General features: G+C 41.1%; 1 protein-coding gene across 1 annotated transcript in view; it reads right to left on the reverse strand.

Moving 5' to 3' along the window:
* Positions 1-245: 245 nt before the first annotated feature.
* The window catches only part of EXT1 (exostosin glycosyltransferase 1), a 314,893-nt gene continuing 291,760 nt past the window's right edge, over positions 246-23,378 (reverse strand). Inside the window, 7 exon segments of the mRNA NM_001132066.1 lie at positions 246-580; positions 5,415-5,586; positions 7,770-7,930; positions 13,385-13,474; positions 19,040-19,135; positions 20,275-20,393; positions 23,067-23,199. Of these exon segments, the coding sequence (NP_001125538.1) occupies positions 395-580; positions 5,415-5,586; positions 7,770-7,930; positions 13,385-13,474; positions 19,040-19,135; positions 20,275-20,393; positions 23,067-23,199 (957 nt within the window). The 3' untranslated portion in view covers positions 246-394.

The following is a 23,378-nucleotide window of genomic DNA, read 5'->3' on the forward strand; positions in this document are numbered from 1 at the left end:
TTGAAATATTCACAACCAACACAATTTTGATTAAACAAAGAACTCTGGTTTTTAATAGTTTTGATCATTAAAAAAGTTTAAACCTGCATAGCAATCATTTCAAAAATAATTATTTAATGTTCCATAATTAAACTGTACACAACCTAGTCTTGGGACACAGAAGCCAGTGAGGTGAGTTTGGAGCAGTCTGGTGCAGTCCCAGGAGCCAGGAGTTGAGTTCTCATTGGCCTTTTTTTTTTTTTTTTTTTTTTTTTTTTTTTTGTCATTCTGCTCATCTAAGTTTTTGGATAGTTGGCACAATCTGGCTCTGCTGATGAGTGGATCTGCACTGGGAAGAGAGAACAGCTTGACCCCTGTCCCTTCTCGCTTCCCCTCCCTCACTCGGCCAGATTCCTCAAAGTCGCTCAATGTCTCGGTATTTCTTCCTCAAAATAGAGACCTGGTCTTTAAAGAGGACGGGGTCGAGCCTCATCTGAGAGTGGATCAGCGGCATGTAGCCAAACCAGCTGGCAAACGTATTCATGCAGCTCTGTCGCTGGGCAAAGTGGTCAGGGTCAGCCCAACGGGAAGCCCGAGAAGTCTAGGGAGAAGGAGAGAAACAAGGATAATGATGAGAGAAGTGCAAGGTGAGATGGAAACATTGCAGAAAATGGAGTCAGGCAAATAAGCAAGCAGCAGAGCTCGGGGTCTGGCCTGGCCACCAAGTCTCACCATCTGTGCACCTGCTGAAAATGCCATCGCTGATACTGGTTTTTCCCAAGGTATGCTACGTTCCTCAGTGTTAAAAGCACAAAAACAAAGATTCATGTTGACTTTAATTCTCTATAATTTATTGACTAATTCTCTGGTCAGTCCACGACTTAGCAACTGAAGCTCAACTACTACAGTGACTCAATCTAAAACCTCTCTTTGCACTTGGGACCAAGTACTAAGATTAACGATGTGTTTCTGCTTTCAAAGAGTTTTCTAAATCCTTCCTGTTTATGTAGTTGATTTAGAAATACAAACCAACTTTTAGAAGTCTATCTTTCTCTCTATCCATCACTTCCTTCCTTCTACTATCTCTTTACCTTTAGAAGGGTCCTACTAAATCCTTTGTTAAAAATTCACATATATAGTTGAAGAAGAACAAAATAGTGCCTTTTACACGTCACTCAAGGCTAGTGTTATGCAGCATCTAAAACTCCATTTTCTCTTCTGTAGCCTCCCCATTGATGTGACTCCATGAGGATGAGAAGGGGAGATTCAGTGGTATATAGGGCATGTTGCTGTATGACTAACTTTATACTAAAATCTCAAAATTCTGTTCTTCTCTTAACCCAAGAATTGTTGGCTTTCCCACTCGACTAAAACCCCCAAAGGTTACTTTTTAAAGGGCAATCAGCCCTCCAAAGAATCACTGCTCACCCAGAATAAAGATTAACTCTCGACAAATAGAAAAGATGGCTACCATGTTTTTAGCTCTCTGTGTTGCCCCTGAAGTTGGTTAAGTATTTTTAGATCATGCAAATGATTGGCATTTGATTTAAAAAGAATGCCTTAAATGACTGGAGTGCTGAAATTTAAGTAGAATGACTAAGCACATTGTCTTTCAATCCCTGTTTTTATGAAATATGGAAAAGATGGGCTGCCCAATTATGGGGGAAATCCCCACAAGCCCATTTATGTCAACAGGCAAGTCTTTAATGATGTATATGTATGCACGTGTGTTCAGTGTATTTGTTGTACTCACAGTTTTAGAAAAATACTTTCGTGGGAAGATACATTTTAGTGTGAGAATCAGTAAGAGTCACTTTAAAATCATAGTGTCAACATGCTCGAAAATAACATTGAAGATAAACACAAATGTCAAGTTATCTCTGAACAGCAGAATAACAACAAAACACTATTTGTAAAGTGTTTTCATGGAGTTCATTTGAATCTCACAACAATCTGGTGAAGTATCTACCCAGGTAATAACATCCCCATTTTATAGCTGAGGAAGCAAGTTCAAGAAAGTTAGAGTTATTTGTTCAAGGCTAGAGGGGGGCAGAACTCAAGCTTTATTCTTCAGCCTTTATATGAGGGGAACTCTACTTGATAAATCAGAGAAAGATATCAAATGGAGCTGACTGGTTGAGTTCATATCAGAGTAGACAATCCCAAATGTAACTTCTTTTGACCCTAAATGGATATGAGTTTGTGGGCCATTTTTTTTTTTTTAAGGCAGAGTCTCACTCTGTCACCCAGGCTGGAGGGTGGTGGCATAATCTCGGCTCACTGCAACCTCCACCACCTGGGTTCAAGTGATTCTTGTGCCTCAGCCTCCCAAGTATCTGGGATTACAGGTGCACACCACCATGTATGGCTAATTTTTGTATTTTTAGTAGAGATGAGGTTTTGCCATTTTGCCCAGGCTGGTCCTGAACTCCTGAGCTCAAGCAATCCGCCTGCTTTGGCCTCCCAAAATGCTGGGATTATAGGCATGAGCCACTGTGCCCGGCCTGTGGGCCATTTTTGATTGGCCCACTCATTCCCAAAGGGTGCTGTACCCAGGCAAAATACTCATATATACAACTAGAAATACTGTCTAGAGTTTACACTCATTCTTATTCAAAAAAATTTTTTTTAAGTTCAGTTGGATCATTCAGGTATCGTTTTGCTTCCAGATGTTAACATTTATTCTGAGTCAACCAACATCTATTAGAAAAGATGCCTTTCTTATGTAATAAAAGCCTAATCCTAGAGGATGATATCTATTTACTTTACTGGTCATACAAACATTCAATAAATTAATGTGTATGATGGAAAGAAGGGGGCAAATATAGTACCTGAATACACCTAGTTAGACCTAAGGTTAAATTTGGATTTTTTTGTTAAAGATGTATGAATTACTAGAAATACTGTTTGGTAGAATTAGGCTCATCTATGAAAATAGCACAAATCCACCCCCTAAGGAGCCTTGTATGACTAGAGTTCCCCACTTAGTGAGTGTTCTGAAGAACTCTGAGTAAAAAACATTTTTAAAATGTCATGTCCCTAAATGAGATAATATACAGTCATGCACCACATAATGACATTTCAACCAATGTTGGATCACATAGGTAACTATTGTCCCATATACTGTAATATCATATTTTTATTGTACCTTTTCTGTATTTAGAAATATTTAGATACACAAATATTTATCACTGTGTTACAACTGCCTACAGTATTCAGTACAGTGACATGCTATATATGTTATAGCCTAGGAGCAATAGGCTATACCATACAGCCTAGGTGTATAGTAGGCTGTACCATATAGGGCTGTGTAAGTACACTTGATAATGTTTGGATAATGACAAGATCACCAAATGATGCATTTCTCAGAATGTATCCTCATTCTTAAGAGATAAATAAAAATATAAATAAAAATGTTTGGGCACATAATAGACAACACATCTTGCTTGAATTCGAATATTCTCTCAGCCTTAAAAATTTTTACAAATCCTCTTATCTGTTCTTTCTGTAATTAGAAGGAAACAGAATTTTCTGCCAGACTCTTTGCTAAGGACAGCTCTTTCATCATAATCAATACCTAGAACAGTGCCTGGTAACATGCTCAGTAAGTACTAAATAACTTTTTATAAACTTTAAATTCTTTATAAACTTTAAATTTTTGCTTACTAAATTTAGTGAATGAAAAACTATCAGCTTAACATGAGGCCTAGCTAAGATTTCCTTTGCAAAAGCTAGATTTGTATATGTTTTCCAATGCCTGTTACAACAAGGCATATGCAAAGCCCCTCAAAATTGAACTAATATAACCACGTTAAAGTATGTTCATTCAGATTAACCTCAATCCTGTCTGATGCTCCATGATTTAACGTGAGTGAATCTTAATGCTCTTTCTTAACGTTTTTTATTTCTTTTTTTTCTTTTGTTTTGAGACAGAGCCTTGTTCTGTCACCCAGGCTGGAGTGCAGTGGCATGATCTCAACTCACTGCAACCTCTGCCTTCCAGTTTCAAGCAATTCTCGTGCCTCAGCCACCTGAGTAAGCTGGGATTACAAGCGTGCACCACCATGACTGGCTAATTTTTCGTATTTTTAGTAGAGATGGGGTTTCGACATGCTGGCAAGGCTGGTCTCAAACTCCTGGACTCAAGTGATCTGCCTGCCTCGGCCTCCCAAAATGCTGGGATTATCAGTATGAGCCACTGTGCCTGGCTAAGATTTTTGATTTCTTAACATATAGTAGGGGCTCTGCTCAAGATGAATAAAGATAGATGAAATTCAGCATATCCAGGTGGACCTGATACCAAGATGCTGGGGTATACAAGGACAAGCAGTGGAGTCCACAGACCCTGGGATTCCATTCCCAATTATGTCTCTAACTTACTGGGCAACTTGTGGCAATATGCTTAAATTCACTAGGTCCTAGTTTTCTTACTTGTAAAAAGAAAATGTTGGATTCTATTTCCTTGAAAATACCTTTAATACTAAAATTTTATAACTCAACACAATATTTTACTTCACTTTTATAAAAGCTTTCAAACATATTATTCAATCCTGTAAGGTAGATTTCACCATTTCCATGTTAAAGATGAGCCAACTGAGTTTCAGAAGGTAACTGACTTGCCTGCATTTTAAATGCTGATTCTAGAACTGAAAATTGAATATTGTGACTCCTGTTATGTCACCAAGACACAATTCAACTCAACTGCAAGCACCAGAAAACGGTGTTAAAGAGTGTATGGTTTGCTAGACATTAAATAAGGTACCTACAATCAACTTTCATGAGTTACTTGTAGGGCTTTAATTCTGCTGAGGGCTGAATGTTTGTGCCCCCTAAAATTTATATGTTGAAGCTTAATTCTCAATGTGATGATATTTGCAGGTGAGGCCTCTGTGGGATGATTAGGTCATGAGGATGGAGTCCTCACAAATGGGAGCAGTGCTCTTATAAAAGGGACCCCAGAGAACTCTCTTGCCCTTCTTTCTGCCCTGTGAAGACACAATGAGCAGAGGGCTGTCTATGAATCAGGAAACAGTCTCTTGTCAGGCACCAAATCTGCTGGTGCCTTGATCTGGGACTCTCCAGCCTCTAGAACTATGAAAAATAAATGTCTGTTATTTAAGCCACCCAGTCAACGGTATTTTTGTCATAGCAGCCCAAATGGACTAAGACAAACTCTAAAGACATATCTTTCTCATGTCACCTTAAAGATTATAGGAGAGTTTTATATCCTTGGCATAAAGATACTCTTAACTTGTGTCTTCCTAATTATCCCTGCACCAATCATACACTCTTTTCTAGCTTTCTGATGTAGTTCATTCCTGGTTTCTCCTCATTATATGCTCCTGGGTGGAACACCTAGAGGAACATGAGTCCTCATTACCTAGGGCTGAACCACCAGTGAGTGAAGCAAGGGAAGAGGGCTCTTCTATACTTACCTGTCCCATCATTGTCTCCTTATACTGCTTCTTCTGGGTCACTTTGATTGGAGGCAATTTTGTCACAGCAGACACCAGGAAGTTCATGAGAATGTCCTCACAATTGGCCAATTGGTCCACCATGTTCTTCAGGCTGGCTGGCAGGTAATGGGAGTACAGGTAGTGATAATATCTGTAAAAATCAAAGATGGGTTTCACAGGGGGCCAATATCACATGATGACAAGTGGACTTCTGAGACAGCAAACACATACCCATTCTTTGAATCCCTAAACATGTCATGAATGGTGATGATAATGATGATGATGATGACGATAACTATCACTTGTATGGTACTTGTTATATACCAGGTATTGTTCTAAAGTGTTTTACAAGAAATGCTTCATTTTAGTCTTCATAAGGAGCCTACAAGGCAGGTTCTATTATTACTCCCATTTTACAGATGAGGAAACAAGGCACAGAGATACAGACACTGCTTGCCCAGTCTAACTCTAATATCAGACTGGTGAGTTAGAAAGAAAAACTAAATACTTAGATGGCAAGATAAGTTACTTACACATGATCTATATATTATAAAGCTGCTAACAATTTTAATCATTGGCTTAATCAGAACTGTATTCAATATTATCCCTTGACTCTGAGTCCAACAATAGACTGTTCTATATTTGTGCCCTATAAACCAAATATATTTCAATCCTGTTAGAGCAAAATCTGAATTAATGGGGTGGTCAATCATAATAGAAAACCCATAATTAATTTGAATTATTTCTCATCCTACTGTTTTTAAAATGTATTTATATACATATAGCATATATTTATAGGAAAAATCATTCGAGTGAATCAAATTCTTAGAGTGGTGGTGGCAGAAGCAATAGGAACAATGAACTTTCAAGAAGTGAAATCTTGAGACCAAGAATCAGTCAGCCTAAATGTTTATGCCTTGAGCATTTCCAAGCTATCCCTGAGAGAGCAAAATTCCCTATTCTTTACTAAAAAGACTAAGGCAAGATTGGTGTGTTCACCTTTATTATGACAGAAGAGCGGGGATTTTGTTACTGGTTGAGTGGGGAATGTTAGCTATCTACCCTCACTAGTTTGGCAATCTTACTCCAGTGCCCTGGCTTTAAAGACCAAATATATGCAAACAACTGCCAAATTTGTATCTCCACCCCTGAGCTTTTTCCATATATCCTTTTGGATGTCTTAACATGTCCAAGACTGAACTTCTATATTTTCCCTCATACTTGTTCCATCTGTAGTTTTCCTCATCTCTGTTGATCAGCCCTCTCATCTTCCAGTGTTTCAGGTCAAAAGACTTGGAGTCATCAAACTCTACATCCAGACTGTCTAGGCATCATGCTAAAGCATCTTCAAAACAATCTGATCACTACTTACCACGGCCACCATTCACTTCCTGGTCCCAGGATCCCACCATCTCTTGCCTAGATAATGTCAATCACCTTCTAATAGGGCTTCCTGCTTCAACTCTGGGTCTGTTATAGCCTCTTCTCAACATAGAATCCATAGTGGATGCATAAAAGAAAAGCCAGATTTCTCCTCTCTGTTCAAACCCTGCCCTCCTCCCCTGTCACTTAGAGAAAAAGTCAAGTCCTCATGACGGACATCAAGGTCGTGCATCCATGCCCCCTGACTTTTCTGACTTCCTGTCACCCATTCCACCCAGTCACAGTGGTCTCCTCGATGGTTCTCCAGTATTCTGCCTCAGGGCATTTATTCTCACTGTTCTCCTGCCACAACAATCTTGGCGCACATATCCTCGTGACTTCCTGTCCTTCGAGTCTCTGCTCAAATCTCATCTGCCCAATCAGAATCATCCTGGACACCGCCAATCTGCCCCATCTCCACCTTCAGCACCCTTGATCCTTTTCTATACTTTGTCTTTTTGTTATATCACTTATCTCCTTAAGAAACTATGAAATTATTATGTAGACTGTCTTTCTTTGTTAGAATATAAGACCTGCATTGGCAAGGAATTTTTTCTGCTTTACTCAATGATGAATCCCAAGCACCTAGAACAGTGCCCTTGGGTGCTGACTTAGGTATTTACTTTTGTTGCTGTTATTCTAAATATTCAGTTACCTAATATGCCCCGAGTGTATTTTCACACTTCAGACCAACTGAAAATGTTACTCTACCATAATTTCTGGAAATGAAATATGCCAAGAGGTTTCACTGGTTTCAAAAACATACATTTGACACATTAGCAAAACTTAAGTGGGGATACAGACTAATTTTCCTTAATGCTGTTAACAAGATTTGGCCTTAGTTCCTATTTATGCGGCAGCCAATATAAAAAGCTATGTAAAGTCTGTAAGAGACATGTCCAGATTCCTCACTTGTGGTAAATAGCAGCTCCTGTCAACACCATGGAGTAGTCGTTCGTCCACTTTGATGTGTATCCCCACCGCTCCTTAGAGTTATCCCAGAAGTGGCTGCGCGCGGGGTACCCCACAATCCTCTCGGGGAAGCTCTGCCACACTGTGAAGGCGAAATCCACCTGCAGGCAGAACACAAACCAAACAAGCAATCAACAGTGTTAACAAATGTCAACAAAACATTACCTTCTCCCCACTAATTCATAATGCAAAATCCGGGGACTGTGGTGAAACATTAATTCTATGTATTCATCAGCAAATTAAACTGACTGCTTGACATTTTGCCCCATAATTATGCACATTTTAATGTTTTCTGTTAAAGAAACTTCAGATTAGTGTGGAAATGAAAGGAAGAAAAAAATTTGCTGATATGCCCTTTAAAAATCCAGTCTGTTCGAGCTAAAACATAAGTCGAAAAGGAAGTTGCTTCTTTGCCCCCTTCCTCAAAGGTGCATGTGCCTTGATTCACATGAGACACAAACACATCTGTTTTATAAATGAGAAATTTCCCATGTATATCCAAAGAATGAATATACAACATATATCATACCCAGCATATATCAAAGCCAAAGTGCCTAAAATAAAAGCACCCTCTTAAGAGTGAGAGAAATGACTTTAAAAAAAACCCTACAAGTTCTAACAGGAATACAGAGCAGGTATCATAAAGAAAACATAATTCAGGCTTCTTAGGTTTGAAGACGCACAGTTTAAGAGACACTAGAAGAAAGCATCAACAGTGAAAATCACTAAGAATAAGTGGGGACAAGAACAACTGAAGCCACAGAATTATTTTAAAGGAAATGCAGCTAAATAAAATGTCTCTCCAGTGCTTATAGTAGCCCAAAGCAGGTACTTCTGAACCTGCTATGAACCAGCACTTATAGTTAGCAAGTGATCTGTTTTCAAATGCATAAACTCACTTCTGATTTCTATGATCATTTGATGAATGGTAAATCAAAATAATAAACAGAAAATAAAAATAACAAAAACAGTGACAGCAAACAATCATATAATGCTTATAATTGTGAAATGCTTATAATACAACAGGTGCAGCTATAGGTGCTTATCCATTTTAACTCATTCCATTCTCACAGTACCCCTGTAAGGCAGGGGCTTTTACATTCTTCAGTTTACAGAAAGGGAAACTAAGATATAAGTTCAAGTAATTTGCTGAGCTAATAAGTGGCAGAGCCAAGATTCAAACTCAGGCAGTCTGGTTTCAAATGTGCTATGTACTTTATCATAACTTCTCTTTTGGCTCTGTTACTCCAGTGTTAAAAGCAATTTGTCTCTTATACGGGCTAAGATTCACCTCGTAATCTTTGCCGAATCTCTTCTGGATAAGCAATACAAATGGAAATTTCATCTGTTTCGCAAATATTTTGAGTCCTGGTGCTGTGATAGTAGCTGGGGGACTGAGGGATGCTGCTAAGTCCAGGTCCTGCCCTCTCAGAGGTTCAAAAGCAGGACCTGTGATGGTTAATTGTATGTGTCAATGTGGGTATACCATGAGGTGCCCAGATTAAAGATGATTTCTGGGTGTGTCTGTGAGGGTGTTTCTGGATGAGACTAACATTGGAATCCACAGGTTCAGTAAAGCAGACTGCCCTCGCCAGTGTAGATGGGCAATATCCAGTCAATTCAGGGCCTGAATACAAAACAAAGGTGAAGGAAGGAGGAATTCCTCCCCTTTTTCTTTTTGCCTGCCGGCTGAGCTGGGACATCGAACTTCTATTGCCCTTGGACTGGGATTTACATCATTGGCTCCCTGGTTCTCAGGCTGTAGGACTCTGTCTAGAATTACACCAGTAGCTTTCCTGGGTCACTAGCCTGCAGATGGCAGATCGTGGGATTTCCCAGCCCCCAGAATTATGTGAGCCAATTACTCATAATAAATCTCTCTCTCAGTGTATGTATGCATGTATGTGCATGTGTACATATATATATGTGTGTATGTGTGTATAAATAAATATACATATATATTCTATTGATTCTGTTTGCCTGAAAAATCCTAATACACTGCCCTATCTTAAGATAAAGAAGACTTAAAAATATGGCTTGTTCCCCAAAACTATAACATCTATAGGGGGCCAGGCACAGTGGCTCATGCCTATAATCCCAGCACTTTGGGAGGCTGAGGTGGGAGGATCACTTGAGGTCAGGAGTTTGAGACCAGCTTGGCCAACATGGTGAAACCCTGTCTCTACTAAAAATATAGAAATTGGCTGGGCGTGGTGTTGCACGCCAGTAAAATCCAGCTACTGGGGAGGCTGAGGCATGAGAATTGCTTGAATCCAGAAGGCAGAGGTTGCAGTGAGCCGAGATGGTACCACTGCCCTCTATCCTGGGCAGCAGAGCAAGACTCCATCAAAAAAAAAAAAAAAAAAAAAAATCCAGAGCAGGGAAAAAACCCGGGTGGTGGAACCGACATTAAGAAACCTTGGTAGGGAGCATGTTATCTCAAAGTTAAAAGATAGCAAGCGATGGTGAACATCTGCTAGAAAATTGAAATTAGGTTGTGATTACCTACGCCTTTTCACTAGTGGTCAATACTAATGGCTCCAACTGTCAGCACTCTTTGGGGTTTTCTATCATTCTTTGAAAAGGAAACACATGCACTAGCAACTACTACAGAACCCAAAGGGGTGTTCTCGTCGCATGAATTTCTTACTATCTTAAAGCTGTTTCAAGTCATTTCAAAGGAACTCAAAAGTAAATTCAGATAAAACTATGATTCCTGCGATAGCTCTGCTTTCACGCAGATTATTAACACATCAAAGAAGGCAAAGGTCAGTTTAAGGCCCTTTCTCTCAAAAACCAACATCTGTTTTCTTTTGAGCAGCGTCTGAAGCAATCCAGATAAATGTAAATAACTATAAACCAACTATAATGCTCTTTATAGGATGCTGTTTAAAAATCTATCCTTAATGCTGCAGAGAGACATTTAAACAATCTGAGATCCTTAGAGAGGAAAAAAAAAGTGAACCAACATCTATCCACCTAAAAAAAGAGAAAAGAGAAATCCTTGCCCAGGACCATTTTAGGCAACACAACCACTCCACTGATCAGCAGGCAAAAGCAAACCAGACTGCCAGCCTCTTAGATTTACATATCATTTTCAACCCACGTTGACTTCTAATTACTTCACATACAACACATGTTCCTCCCAGCATGCATTGAGTGGTTGGAATTGCTATTCTTTGAAAAGAAATTCACCAGCATGAGGATGCATCACAGCAGTTGGAAGTTATTTCACCATAGGATAGGGAAAAACAAATCCTAGAGTGAGACTAATTGCCTTGTGCCCAGGGAAAGATAGAGGATGAATCAATACTTCAGATCACAGGATGATGATTAAGGTACATGCTGTAGTTGTCTTGACCATTTGTTGCACCATGGCGGTGTGCTGCTTTGCCTGTGTTTGCCCTCCAAAATCCACTATCCACTCTTCTTGTCCTGCCCTGTGCCCTCGGATAATGGACCCCTATGGACTGCATCACCTGGTTGGGTGAGGTCAATGGGAGTCACCAGCAGGAAAATCGAGGCAGGACAGAGAGAGAGGTCAGTGTATCTCTTCTTTGCTCCCTCTCTCCTTTGCCATTAGAGCTCTGGCAGTAGCCACGTCCTTCCATGATCATAGCACTTGTAGAGCAGCCTCTCCATCCTAGTGCCATCTCTCAGGGCCTTTGAAAGAAGGAGTTCCTTCTCTCACTCCTTCAGGTCAAAGGGAGGAGCTGCTTCCTGCTGTCATTACTCACCAGGTGCCTCATTCTCTCTTAAGGGGTCTTTTAACCCCATCTACACCTCCCTAAGGAATCCAAAGTTCCTTCATTTGAATCATCTGATTCGAATTCAGTTTGTTGCCAGGACTCAAATGGATATAGCCTGGAACTGTGTAACTGAAGTACCTGGCATGGAGACCAGGACAAAGAAATCTCCAATAAATACTTGTTGAATGAATGTGTTCCAGCTTCCCTTGCAGAAAGTGGCAGAAAAATGCAAGCCAGAGTGACCTGTACCCTGTATTCCATAGCTGTCTTCCCTTTGAATGTTAAGCTTATCAACATCCCTTCCTCCTGCCAACCTACACATGACACAATTGGCGGTGTGTCCACCTTTAATCCCCAAAGCATGCATTCCCCCCAACTTGGCCCAACCACTCATTCAACAAGTATTTATAGAGCTTCGGCTGCATAGAAAGCATTTTAACAAGGTGAGGTCCAGGACATTTTGTCCTGGGATTATTTAGGTTGCCCTTTGAATAACACCTATGCTACGCAACTCTATCTGATGGCACCTTGAAAGCACCTGTGGAATTTTTTTTTTTTTTTTTTTTTTTTTTGAGATGGAGTCTCGCTCTGTCACCTAGGCTGGATTGCAATGGTACGATGTCAGTTCATTGTAACCTCTGCCTCTTAGGTTCAAGCGATTCTCCTGCCTCAGCTTCCCGAGTAGCTGGGACTACAGGGGCCCAGACCACGCCTGGCTAATTTTTGTATTTTTAGTAGAGACGGGGTTTCACCATTTTGGCCAGGCTGGTCTCGAACTCCTGACCTTGTGATCCGCCTGCCTCAGCCTCCCAAAGTGCTGGGATTACAGGCGTGAGCCACCGCGCCAGGCCGCATCTGTGGAATTTCAAGAAGGAGACACTGAGTTCACCTAGGCCAACACTGAGTCCTGGCTCTGTGGGCAGCAGGCCATTAGAACTACATTGGTGTCCAGGAAAATGCAGGTTACACTGAGGTTTACATTAAAAGGAAAATAATTGTGAACAAAAAGGAAAAAAGACAGGTAGGGGAAAGGCATAAGTAGTTATGTCTCCATGCTTTTCAGTAGTTGCCATTAATAATGTATTTCTCATATACTCCATTTGTACATAGCTGTCTTTGGTCCCCCGCATGGTTTAAAGGAAGGTTTCAGAGATCAATACTCATTCGAGTTGTAAAAATTGGTTTTCTACCATATCTATCTTTCCTCCTCTCTCTCTCCTCCACGCGCATTCTTTAGGCAATCTTATTTTTGGCACAACTACCTGAACATCTGAAATAGGAATCTCCATCACAACCTTAAAGTGAAACCGTTTGCTCTTGTATAGGTGAAAGAAAATGAGCTCTTTAAACCAAGACAGAAAAGCTGCCTTTAGAGCTCCATATAGAGTCTCCTAACTGAGGCAATAGGATACGTGGAGAGGAATGGGATTGTCTCCTCTGGACAGCATGGTTTCAACATAATGCAGAACACGCACCCTCCCCCTTCCCCTCAGTTCTGCGCACCTGCCCACAACTGTGCTGTTTAAAAACAAAGAAGGAGGGCAGGCCTGGGAGGAGGGGTGAGGCCCAGTTATGCAAATGAGGAGCCAATTAGCAGAGACAACTAAGGGGAGATGCCCGCCTCAGAGTGCCAGGTGGCAGCAAGGTGCTAACAGGAATCGGGCTGATTAAAACCAGCGCTGTAGGAAGTTTTGAAAAATGTTTTCAACTTCTGCCAAGGCACGGCTAAAAGGAGCACTAGCATCGTGCAACATGAGGTGACTGCCTGAACAGCCCACCTGCTGCTCCTCAGGCATGGGTTCTTACCTCTGTTGTTGAAAGCACGGTGTCCTCGTCAAGGCTGAGCACGGCGTCTGTGATGATGTTGTCGTAGGGCAGAAAACGGCTGCTCATAACCTGGTAGGAAGTAGAAGTAGGCAGTGGGGAGGGAATGAGGGAAAGAGGTAACTTCAGAGTCTTGTTTTCAGGACAATTCTCTCATCCTCACCTGCATAAAGAATGCGCTACTATCATGTCACCCCTCAACACCGAAGGAATCTCATTTCCCACCAATGCAGATGTATTTGTTCAACAAATACCTACTGTGTAGGCACCTACTGTGTAGCAGACATCTTGCTTGCCAAAGAGGGTACAAAGATAAATCAGACATGTTCCCTGTCTTTGAAGAGTTCATGGTCTGTAGAGGAGACCAAGAAGCAGATGACCAGTCTTTGCTTGATACAAAAAATGCCAGGAGACCACAGGATGGAGAAACTAGCTGTCTGGAAGAGCAGATGAAGGCCTCATAGAAGAAGTGACATTTAAGCAGGACCCTGATGGGCAGAAAGAATTCACCCGGTATAGATAGTAATGAAGTATTAAAGACAAGACTTGGCAGATGCAGAGGCATCAAGGAGAGAACCTGCATCCTGACACCCACTCTTCCCAACCGAAAGAGTGAATGAATGGAGAAGTGATTCCAAGTGTGGACACAAACCAGGGGGAGAGCAGATCACTGTAGAAAGTGCTGCTTTTACAAATTACAAACTTTTACAAATTAAGATATATATTAGCACAGATTAGAAAAAATATATACACATATATTAGCAGCTACAGCAATCAAAGGTAATATTAAAGTTACAAATAACTTCATTAAAATGAGAAGTATACTGATTTAAAGAAATATATTAGGCCAGGCGTGGTGGCTTATGACTGTAATCCCAGCATTTTGGGAGGCTGAGGTGGGTAGATCACTTGAGGCCAGGAGTTCAAGACCAGCCTGACCAACATGGTGAAATCCTGACTCTACTAAAAATACAAAAATTAGCCGGGTGTGGTGGTGCATGCCTGTGGTCCTAGCTACCTGGGAGGCTGAGGCAGGAGAATCACTTGAACCCGGGAGGCAGAAGATACAGTGAGCTCAGATGGTGCCACAGCACTCCAGCCTGGGTGACAGAGTGAGACTCTGTCTCAAAAAAAAAAAAAAAAAGAGAAGAAGAAGAAGAAGAAGAAAGAAGAAGGAGAAGAAGAAAGAAGAAGGAGAAGGAGGAGGAGAAGGAGGAGAAAGAGGAGGAGGAGGAGAAGAAGAACAAGAAGAAGAAGAAGAAGAACAAGAAGAAGAAGAAGAAGAGGGAGAAGAAGAAGGAGAAGGAGAAGAAGAAGAAGAAAAAATATTAAATAATAGCACACATGATCCACGGATTTAGAAAAATTGTGAAGGTGGTATATGCATAAAGTTTGGGCAGTTCTGGAATACGGAAAGGTGGACTACGTGTGCACACACAGTGGTGTGTGTGTGTGTGTGGTGGGGGCTTTGGAGATTTTGGCATCAGTTGGAAAAATTGAGGGTGGAGAGGTTACCCTGTGATAGTCACAACTTAAACCTTTGTGTTGAATGTACCATAGAGGAACTAACCATAAGAATGCTGACACCATAAGAATAACATTTTTTGAACATTTACTGTGTGCCAGGATATGTTCCAAGTCCTTCATATATATCATCACGTTTCATCTTTATAACAACCCCATTTTACGGGGAGGGAAACTGAGATACACAGGTTAAGTATCTTGCCCAAAACGGACCCAGGATTTTCCCCCAGATGGTGTGACTCTATAGAGCACCTTGGCCACCGGGCTGTATCTGAATGGAAAGGATCTCAAAAGTGAATTTAGGAACACATATGCCAATCACATGCTCACCACCTTCTTCCAGAAGTTATAGTAATGATGATGACATCCTCTCTGAAGTCACGCCTGCCATCAACTTTGAAGAGACAAAGGCCAGGGAAAGAAGCAACTTAACACTGCAGACAAAGGGAAAGAGGAAAAGGGAGGTACCTAGCCAGCTGCCAGAACTGCAGTCTCCCCAAATCTGAGTACCCCTAGGAGCCAGCTCATCTGCAGGCCTCATCTCAAACTCGGTTTCTTTGCCTGCGAAGCTACCAGAACACCTAGGACTTTAATCAATGCACAGTGCCCACTCTAACTCATCTCCAAGAGCTCAAGGGACATATCTGTAGCATACATGGCTTCAGGGGTTGCTCCTACACATCTGTCAACTGGGTCAGGTTTTTTGTTGTTGTTGTTTTCTTTCTCAGGCTTTTGAAATAAAACACAAAGTGATCAGCAACCCCATAGACACAGTGCTCAGAATTCTCAGCCTGAAGCAATCCTCCTGATACTGTTTACATGTCCACTGACTAACGCAGAAACCATTAGCTGCCAGCTTAGCACTGCCCTGACCTTTCCCTTGTTAAGCCCACAGGGGAACACTGCAAAGACAAGGTCTATAAATTCAAAACAGAATTTTGCAGCCAAAGCAGCAAACATATTACTTTTAAATTCATGGAGATAGAGATTTTAAAATGGAGAATGAGGAGGATGTAGGGCTTCTTCCACATCATCTGCCCAACCACAGGTCTTAAAAGGATCTGTTTCCTTTTTTTCTGAACCTGTTTTATCGACAGAAGTAAAAAGCCCATAAGCCATCCACTTTTGAATTCTCATGCAGAAATGAGAGGCTTTTTTTCAAATATGTTGCCTCTACAACCTTCTTAAATGGATTAGCATGAGAGAAACTAATGTACTTACAAAGTTAAACCTGAGTGAACTGGGTTTTCCTTGTTAGTTCATTTAAGAAAGATTTAGCTACCATGTGAAAGCCCAACTCCTTTAAAATGAACAAACATGTTGGCTGTGCGCAGTGGCTCACGCCTGTAACCCCAGCACTTTGGGAGGCTGAGGCGGTGGATCACCTGAGGTTGGGAGTTTGAGACCAGCCTGACTAACATGGAGAAACCCCCTCTCTACTAAAAACACAAAATTAGCCAGGCTTGGTGGCGCATGCCTGTAGTTCTAGCTACTCAGGAGGCTGAGGCAGGAGAATCGCTTGAATTCAGGAGGCGGAGGTTGCAGTGAGCCAATATCACGCCATTGCACTCCAGCCTGGACAGGCAACGAGAGCGAAACTCCACCTCAAAAAAAAAAAAAAACAAACAAACATGCCTAGGAAATGACCAAGACTCAAGAAGTTTACTGTCTTGTAGTGTGTGGGGGGGGGTGGGGGTACATAAGAAATGTACACACATAATTATATAAAACAAATAATAGTTGATTTATTGAGCATCCACAGTGTGCCCACACTTCTCAGTAAATTTATTTATATATCTCATATAATCTGATCTTTTTGGCTACCTTATTAGTTACATATTATGACTCTTTCCATTTATTGAAAGGGGGCATCGAGACACAGAGGATTAGGCAACTTGCTTTAAGTCACACAAAAGTAAGTTTGACTTTAGAGCCCATAATACAAATCATAACGTTATGATGCTTCCCAGAAGAGGAGCTAACATTTATTGAACCCTTGGTGCATGTATAATAGGCATAGGACTAAGCACCTGATACGGAATGATCTCATTTAATCCTCAAAATGGGCCCATGTCATAGCCCAGGTTTTCTAGAATATTGAGCCTGAAGCAAGACTTAAGTGCAAACGCTTCACTCTGAGGTGCAATCCCAGGGCACTGAGAGTCAGGGAAAAGACATACGAAGCACCCAGCCCACTGGATTCAGTGCCCAAGGTGGAGGCAAGGACTGAACAAATGCCAGGGGCCTGAATATAGATGCAGCTGGGAGGATCTGAGGCATCTTGTAAGAGACATCTGATAAAGCCCACGAGAAAGGTACTATTATTGTCACCACCATTTTATAAATAAAGAAACGGGGAGTTTCTTTTCACTGAGAATGAAAATATAAAATCAATCAGTGAGTCAGAGCATGAAAATGCTATACTACCTAAAGAAATCAGAATGGCTCCCAGACAGACTGGATTGTGTCTGAATATCCTGACATATCCAAAGAAAGACATTAACCACCAGAAGCGGAGCTGGTTTCCTTGACCCACGGAAGCATACAAAACAAAGAATCCCAAAGTTCAACATTAACTGCCTGCCTCTGAGCACTGTTCATGGCTTCAGGCATTGGAATTGGAATACTGCCATTTCTATGATGGGCTATTCTATGGGGGGATGCATATAAGGGCCTGCATGAAACCATGCTTATGGTGAGATGGATTTGTGAGAGAGGCATGTGATTATTCCAACATCCACCTTTTCTCATTAAATGCTAACAAGCAGCTCTCTAATAAACCGGTTGCTTGACTCCAGCCTTATGAGAGCCATGGCTATATTTGTCACATTCCCCACTGTGTTCCAAGCCTGTTACACGGTGCTCAGCACACAGTAGGCACTCATAAATGGGAACTGAATAGATAATGCACTGATCATCTTGTCCGTGTGACAGTTACAATTGCATTATGTCAAACCATATGAAATTGCCATTTTTAGTGAGCCAATGATGATATCAAATGGTTCAGCCTAATAAACTGATTTTGTCATTCTGGCGCAAAGGTGTGAGCCACTCTCTTATGACCTGACCCCTTGGGGACTGACGAGGAAAGTTTTTTAGATGTCAGTGCTTCACTAATCTCAATTTCATTTAGTAGTGACTATTTCCTTCACAATAGGTAAGATCTATAAGAAAGTAACAACCAGAAGCTAGAGAAAAAAATAGCTGGCTGCTCTTTAGTAGAAGAAATTTCAAGGAGGAGGTAGCACGCAAATGGGGGCTTAAAGAATATATGGGAATGTTGACAAGCAGAGATGATGAGTTGAGGAGGGGTGGTCAAGACTTACAAACGGCAAAGTCAAAATTAGAGGTAGGAAGAGACACAGAGCAATTCAGCTAATTATAAATGATCAAATGTGGTAGGGGACAGGGTCTGTAGGGGAAAGCAATGAGAGAAAAGATTGGAAGGCTGGCTAGGGCCAGGTTATACATGGCCTCAAATGTTAATTGGAAGCACTAGCAAATGGAGACCCTAAAAGGCCAGGAGATGATCAGAAAGATAGTTCAGCTCTAGGCAAAGTGAACTGGAGAACAGAAGAGAGGCCAGCTATGCAGCACTCATGAGAATCTTTACAGGCAGATGCCAAACAAAATTAAGGTGAAAATGTCCTTTTTAAAGTGAATGGGAGAAAGAACCACCATTCTGATAGACATAGCTCATTCAGATTAATCAGCCAAGCAAACCTCATGCATCACCACCACCGTCAGCTTTATCTTCATCCTTGTCATTTACAGAAAGATAACTATTGCCAGCTCCTGACTTTATTTAATCCTAACAGCAACCCTACAAGGTATACATTATTGTTTCCATTTTGTAGATGAGGAAACTGAGGCTCATAGAGGTTAAGTATACACACAAGGTCACAAAGCTACAAAAAAGTTGGTATTAAGACCCAGGTTTCCCTGATTTGAAAGCCTATTGTGGTCAAAGCTGAGAATATTCTGAGAAAAGTACAGTTTTAGAAAAAATAATCCAGGAACAGGGAGAAGATTCTAGGGCCAAGACCCAAAGTGCCCCATGGAGAAACCAAGGCTCCACAGTTGTTCCACATATGGGTCCTCTTCGAGTCTTACCTTGCTCTCTCCTTCAATGACGATGACAGGCACAGCAGTGGCAGGCCAGCGGTGTTTGGCTGGTAGGGGCTTGTCACAATTCCATAGAACTATGATCTGAAAGGGATGGGGCTCATTAGATGGCTGGGGTAGGCTGTATTTATGTAGGCCTCCAACGCAAAGCCTCTTCTCAGAGACAGAAAGAGAAAGAGGAGCTGGAGATCTCAGCAAGACAGAACGGCAGACATCAAAACTGAGTTTTAAAGTGAGTCCATTCCCACACAACCTCAGAACATTATTACCCCGACAACTGGAGAGCGGACAGAAAGAGCAAACAAAGAAACAAACAAACAAAACCAACGTGTCCAGGAATAGGGGAAAGCTGCAGGAAAAAGAATTTCAAGGTGGCTGGAGCTTAAGAAAGTGGTTTCCTAAATTCTGATATCTTATGATGGTGTGTGAGATAACAACTCTGATCAAATTAAATAAAAATGTATACTGAGCATCTGAACATCTGCTCTGAACTTGCACTACACCAGGCAATGTGGGAAAAATAAAAAAATTCAAGCTAGAACTAAGATGAGCTCATGTTTTGCATGCTCTAGAATGGTTGCTGATTTTATGTGACTTTATAATTTCCAATAAAGGCATTTAGTTCAAAAATGCATACTTCCTTATTGAATTCTTTCCTGGTTTGTAAACCTTCTTGTATAAACTAATTCACAAATCAGAAAAAACACCGTTCAATATGGGAGCAACACTGATTTGGAAAATATTGTTACCATAGACATAATCGTCTGCTCCCAATTTTATAATTAGTCATAGTTGCTATGAAAAGAAAAGTTGACGCTTCATGACACCAACAAGTTGGCTTCTTCTATTGAAGCTTAGTTGTCTGGGTCCTCCCGGAGGCTTTTTGGATGTTACTTTATCATTTTGACATTTAAAAACAAAATCATGTGCTTATATCTTCTTTAGAGAATGTGTTGGTGTATGTATATATACTTTTTAACCCTATACCAGTGCTAAGGTCTCTCTGTAACCCACCCCCTCCCTGTGCCAGATTTCACTTCCAAGAATTTCTAAGTGGATGAAAAGGGTGTAATGAGGCAGGATGAATGAAAGGGAGTAGCAGGGTATGATGTTAGAGGAGTCCCGGGGAGCCTGGAGAGCCCGGGGGATAACAGGTAAGGAGGGAGGAGTCTCTGGTCTGGAGCTGAATCAGGCAGGGGCTTCTCTGTCAACTTCCCACTCACCTGGGCACAGTACTGGGACTTGGCTGCAGCCACAAGAAGCTTCAACACTGGCTGGGACTGAGAGACCAGGGGGGTCACCGCATGGATGACTGCAGTGAATTTGGAGGGGGGCTTTAAACCTGAAATAAAAAGGAGAGTAGAGCCTAATGAAGCGCTGGAAAACAAGACTTAGAAAATTGCTCCTCCTTGCTCCGCTGCCTCACGCTGGAGCAAATGTTCCCTCCTGGATGATTTCTCCTTTTGCTTCTTATGTCCTGACAGGACAGAAACAAGATGAAAAGCTGCTGGTTAGTTACTGCCTGAGTCTAGAGACCTCAATAAATTCCAGATCAATGTCCACTTCTAGGTTCTTGCTTTGACATCCTTTGCCCCTCTTGGTGATGTTTCTGTGATGTCCCCTTGGCTTTTTAGGTACCCAGTGTCTAAATACAGACACCACTCACCACCCTTCATGTGCTGTCTCTCCCCCGGTATTTGCATGTGTCTGATTTGTAAATATTTAATGAAAGGGTTCTACCTGACTAATAGTACTTCAAACAACTAGCTAGTGGGGAAAAAAGGTGAAAGGAACAGTATCCAGGGCCTGACTGTCTAGGTCTGAATCCCAGATCTACCACTTAGTGGTGGTGGGATCTTGGAAAGATTACTTAACCCTCTGTGTTTCCACAGCTGGGAAACAGACCTGACAGTAACAGTGGCAAATATGGGGTTATCTTGAAAATTCAGTAAGTTTGTCTGGGCACGGTGGCTCACACTTGTGATCCTAGCAATTTGGGAGGCTGAGGCGGGCAGATCACTTGAGGCCAGCAGTTCAAGACCAGCCTGGCCAACATGGTGAAATCCCTTCTCTACTAAAAATACAAAAATTAGCTGGTCATGGTGGCATTTGCCTGTAGTCCCAGTTACTCGGGAGGCTGAAGCAGGAGAATTACTTGAACTCCGAAGGCAGAGGTTGCAGTAAGTCAAGATTGTGCCATTGCACTCCAGCCTGGGGAGCATAGCAAGACTCCGTCTTAGGAAAAAAAAAAAAAAAGTTAATGCATACAAAGCACTTAGAACAGGACTTAACACATGACAAGTACTCAATATATGTCAGCAGCTATCATTATCATCACCCTCACCAACAATATTATTTTGGAGAAGAAGCCTCCATATTCCCAGAATCTCTTCTTTGTGTAGCAGTGATAGAGCTGAGAAAAAAAGTATGTGATGCAGACTTTTGCCAATTGTGAGCTCTGAAACCCTAGGTTAAAAAGGATCATAGATATGCAAAGCAACCACTGTCACCGAAGAGACAGAAGTGAGATGGCTTCCCCCCAAGGAGTTTTCCCATAAGAACTCACTAAGAAATTAGAGACAGGTTAAGAGCCTTTTAAAACTTCATGAGTTTAGACCCACTAATTTGGCACTTTAGTGGCTTAACTGCGAGCAACACAGTGTAGGGACATTCAAGTTACGCTTTGATACTGATGGGATAAAGGCTAGAATCAGACTATATGTGTATTACAGGATTATACAAAGGTTTTGTAGAGAAAATTATATCATCCAGTAGCACTTTAATTGTATGTTAGAAAGAAGTTAATCTTCCCAATATCTAGATACACTTTCAAAGTTTTGCCGAGTAAGAAGAATAAGCGTGATTGAGGGATTGCCTTTTAAACAGGAATGACAAGTCATTGCCTTTAAATTTTCCTGCAATAGTTTAAGAAACATCATTTATACACCTCTAATGTGCTAACTCCAAATGAAGATCTAAATATTGTCAAGAAATATACAGAAATTCTTGTCAACCAGTGCCTTAATCTGACAATTTCTAAATTCTAATTATGTTACCCAAATGTCAACCATACACTGAATTAGAGATGGTTCCCATAACAGGTTTGGTTTGGATTAAAAGGTGCTTTATCACTGGTTGATGCTTCAGGCCATGAATTTCTTTAGGTTTCATCTCATCAGTATCAAACTAAACATGTACAACTTAAAAGGGTGAGGGTGTTATGGAGAACAACGGCATTGAATGGAAAATCTTGTCTTTTTGCTGTATCAGCTTGGAAGATGTTTTCCTGTCCTAGGCTTTCTCAAGTTTAGAACTGTAACTGATGAGAAATGTTCATGATGCTTCTAACATGAGAGCAACTGGGGCTCCAAATACATAAATGTCTAAGGCAATAACAGTAGCCAGTGGTAGAGATTTATCCCTCTGCCATTCCCTTTTCCCTACTGTGATTAGACTGAAAACCGCTTGAAAGCAGAGATTGTATCTTATTTGACTTTTTATTTCTACTACCCAGCAATACATTAGCATAGCACATAAAAGGAGCATAATAAACCTTGGAAAAATGAATAAATTTGTGCTTGTCACACATTCTTAGTTATTTCTCCTTTCCTCTTTTTCAGTTTTTCTTTGGTACAGAATAGAGATGTTGGGATTGTGAAAAAAAAAATTGGGGAGAGCTCTCCTACTCCATTTTATATATGATGAGGCTTAAAATGATAGCTAACCCATTGCCATGTTCAAAATGATCCATAATTTGGGGAGTCTATTTCTCAAAAAGAAATTACTAAATATGAAGTAGAGCTGCACAGATAAGAAGTTTTTCTTTTTTTTCCATTTTGCAATGCTCTGCTCTGTTTTTGAACTTGATGTGTCACTTATAACAAGGCTCCAGAAAAAGCAATCTTCAATGCAGGGTGTTAGACGGACCCCATTAGAGTAGAAGAATAAAGGCCTTTAGTTCTGTATGACATCTTCGGGGTAAACAAGGGCAACTCCCTGGAGGAAATTCACTTACCTAAATTAGCATAGTAGTAAGGAAAATCTCCCAGATAAGATGAATACTGTGGTAGTACGAACAATCCTCCAGGATGTTTGTTCCATATTAAACTGTTACGTGATATGTGCTTGAATATTCTGTCCTGAATAATCTAGAAAACAAAACATAGCACACAGTGAGGATGAGATCCTGATGATATTTGGAAAGGATGATGCTCAATCCAAATTTGAAAGATGGTGGCAGTCAGAGTAGTGACTCTACCCTCCCTCCCACTCTAATTCTCCAGATAAAAATGTCTGCAAGACAGAGAGAGTAATGGAGCAATGAAAA

This window comes from Pongo abelii, chromosome 7 (assembly GCF_028885655.2).
Source record: "Pongo abelii isolate AG06213 chromosome 7, NHGRI_mPonAbe1-v2.0_pri, whole genome shotgun sequence".
Classification (NCBI taxonomy): domain Eukaryota; kingdom Metazoa; phylum Chordata; class Mammalia; order Primates; family Hominidae; genus Pongo; species Pongo abelii.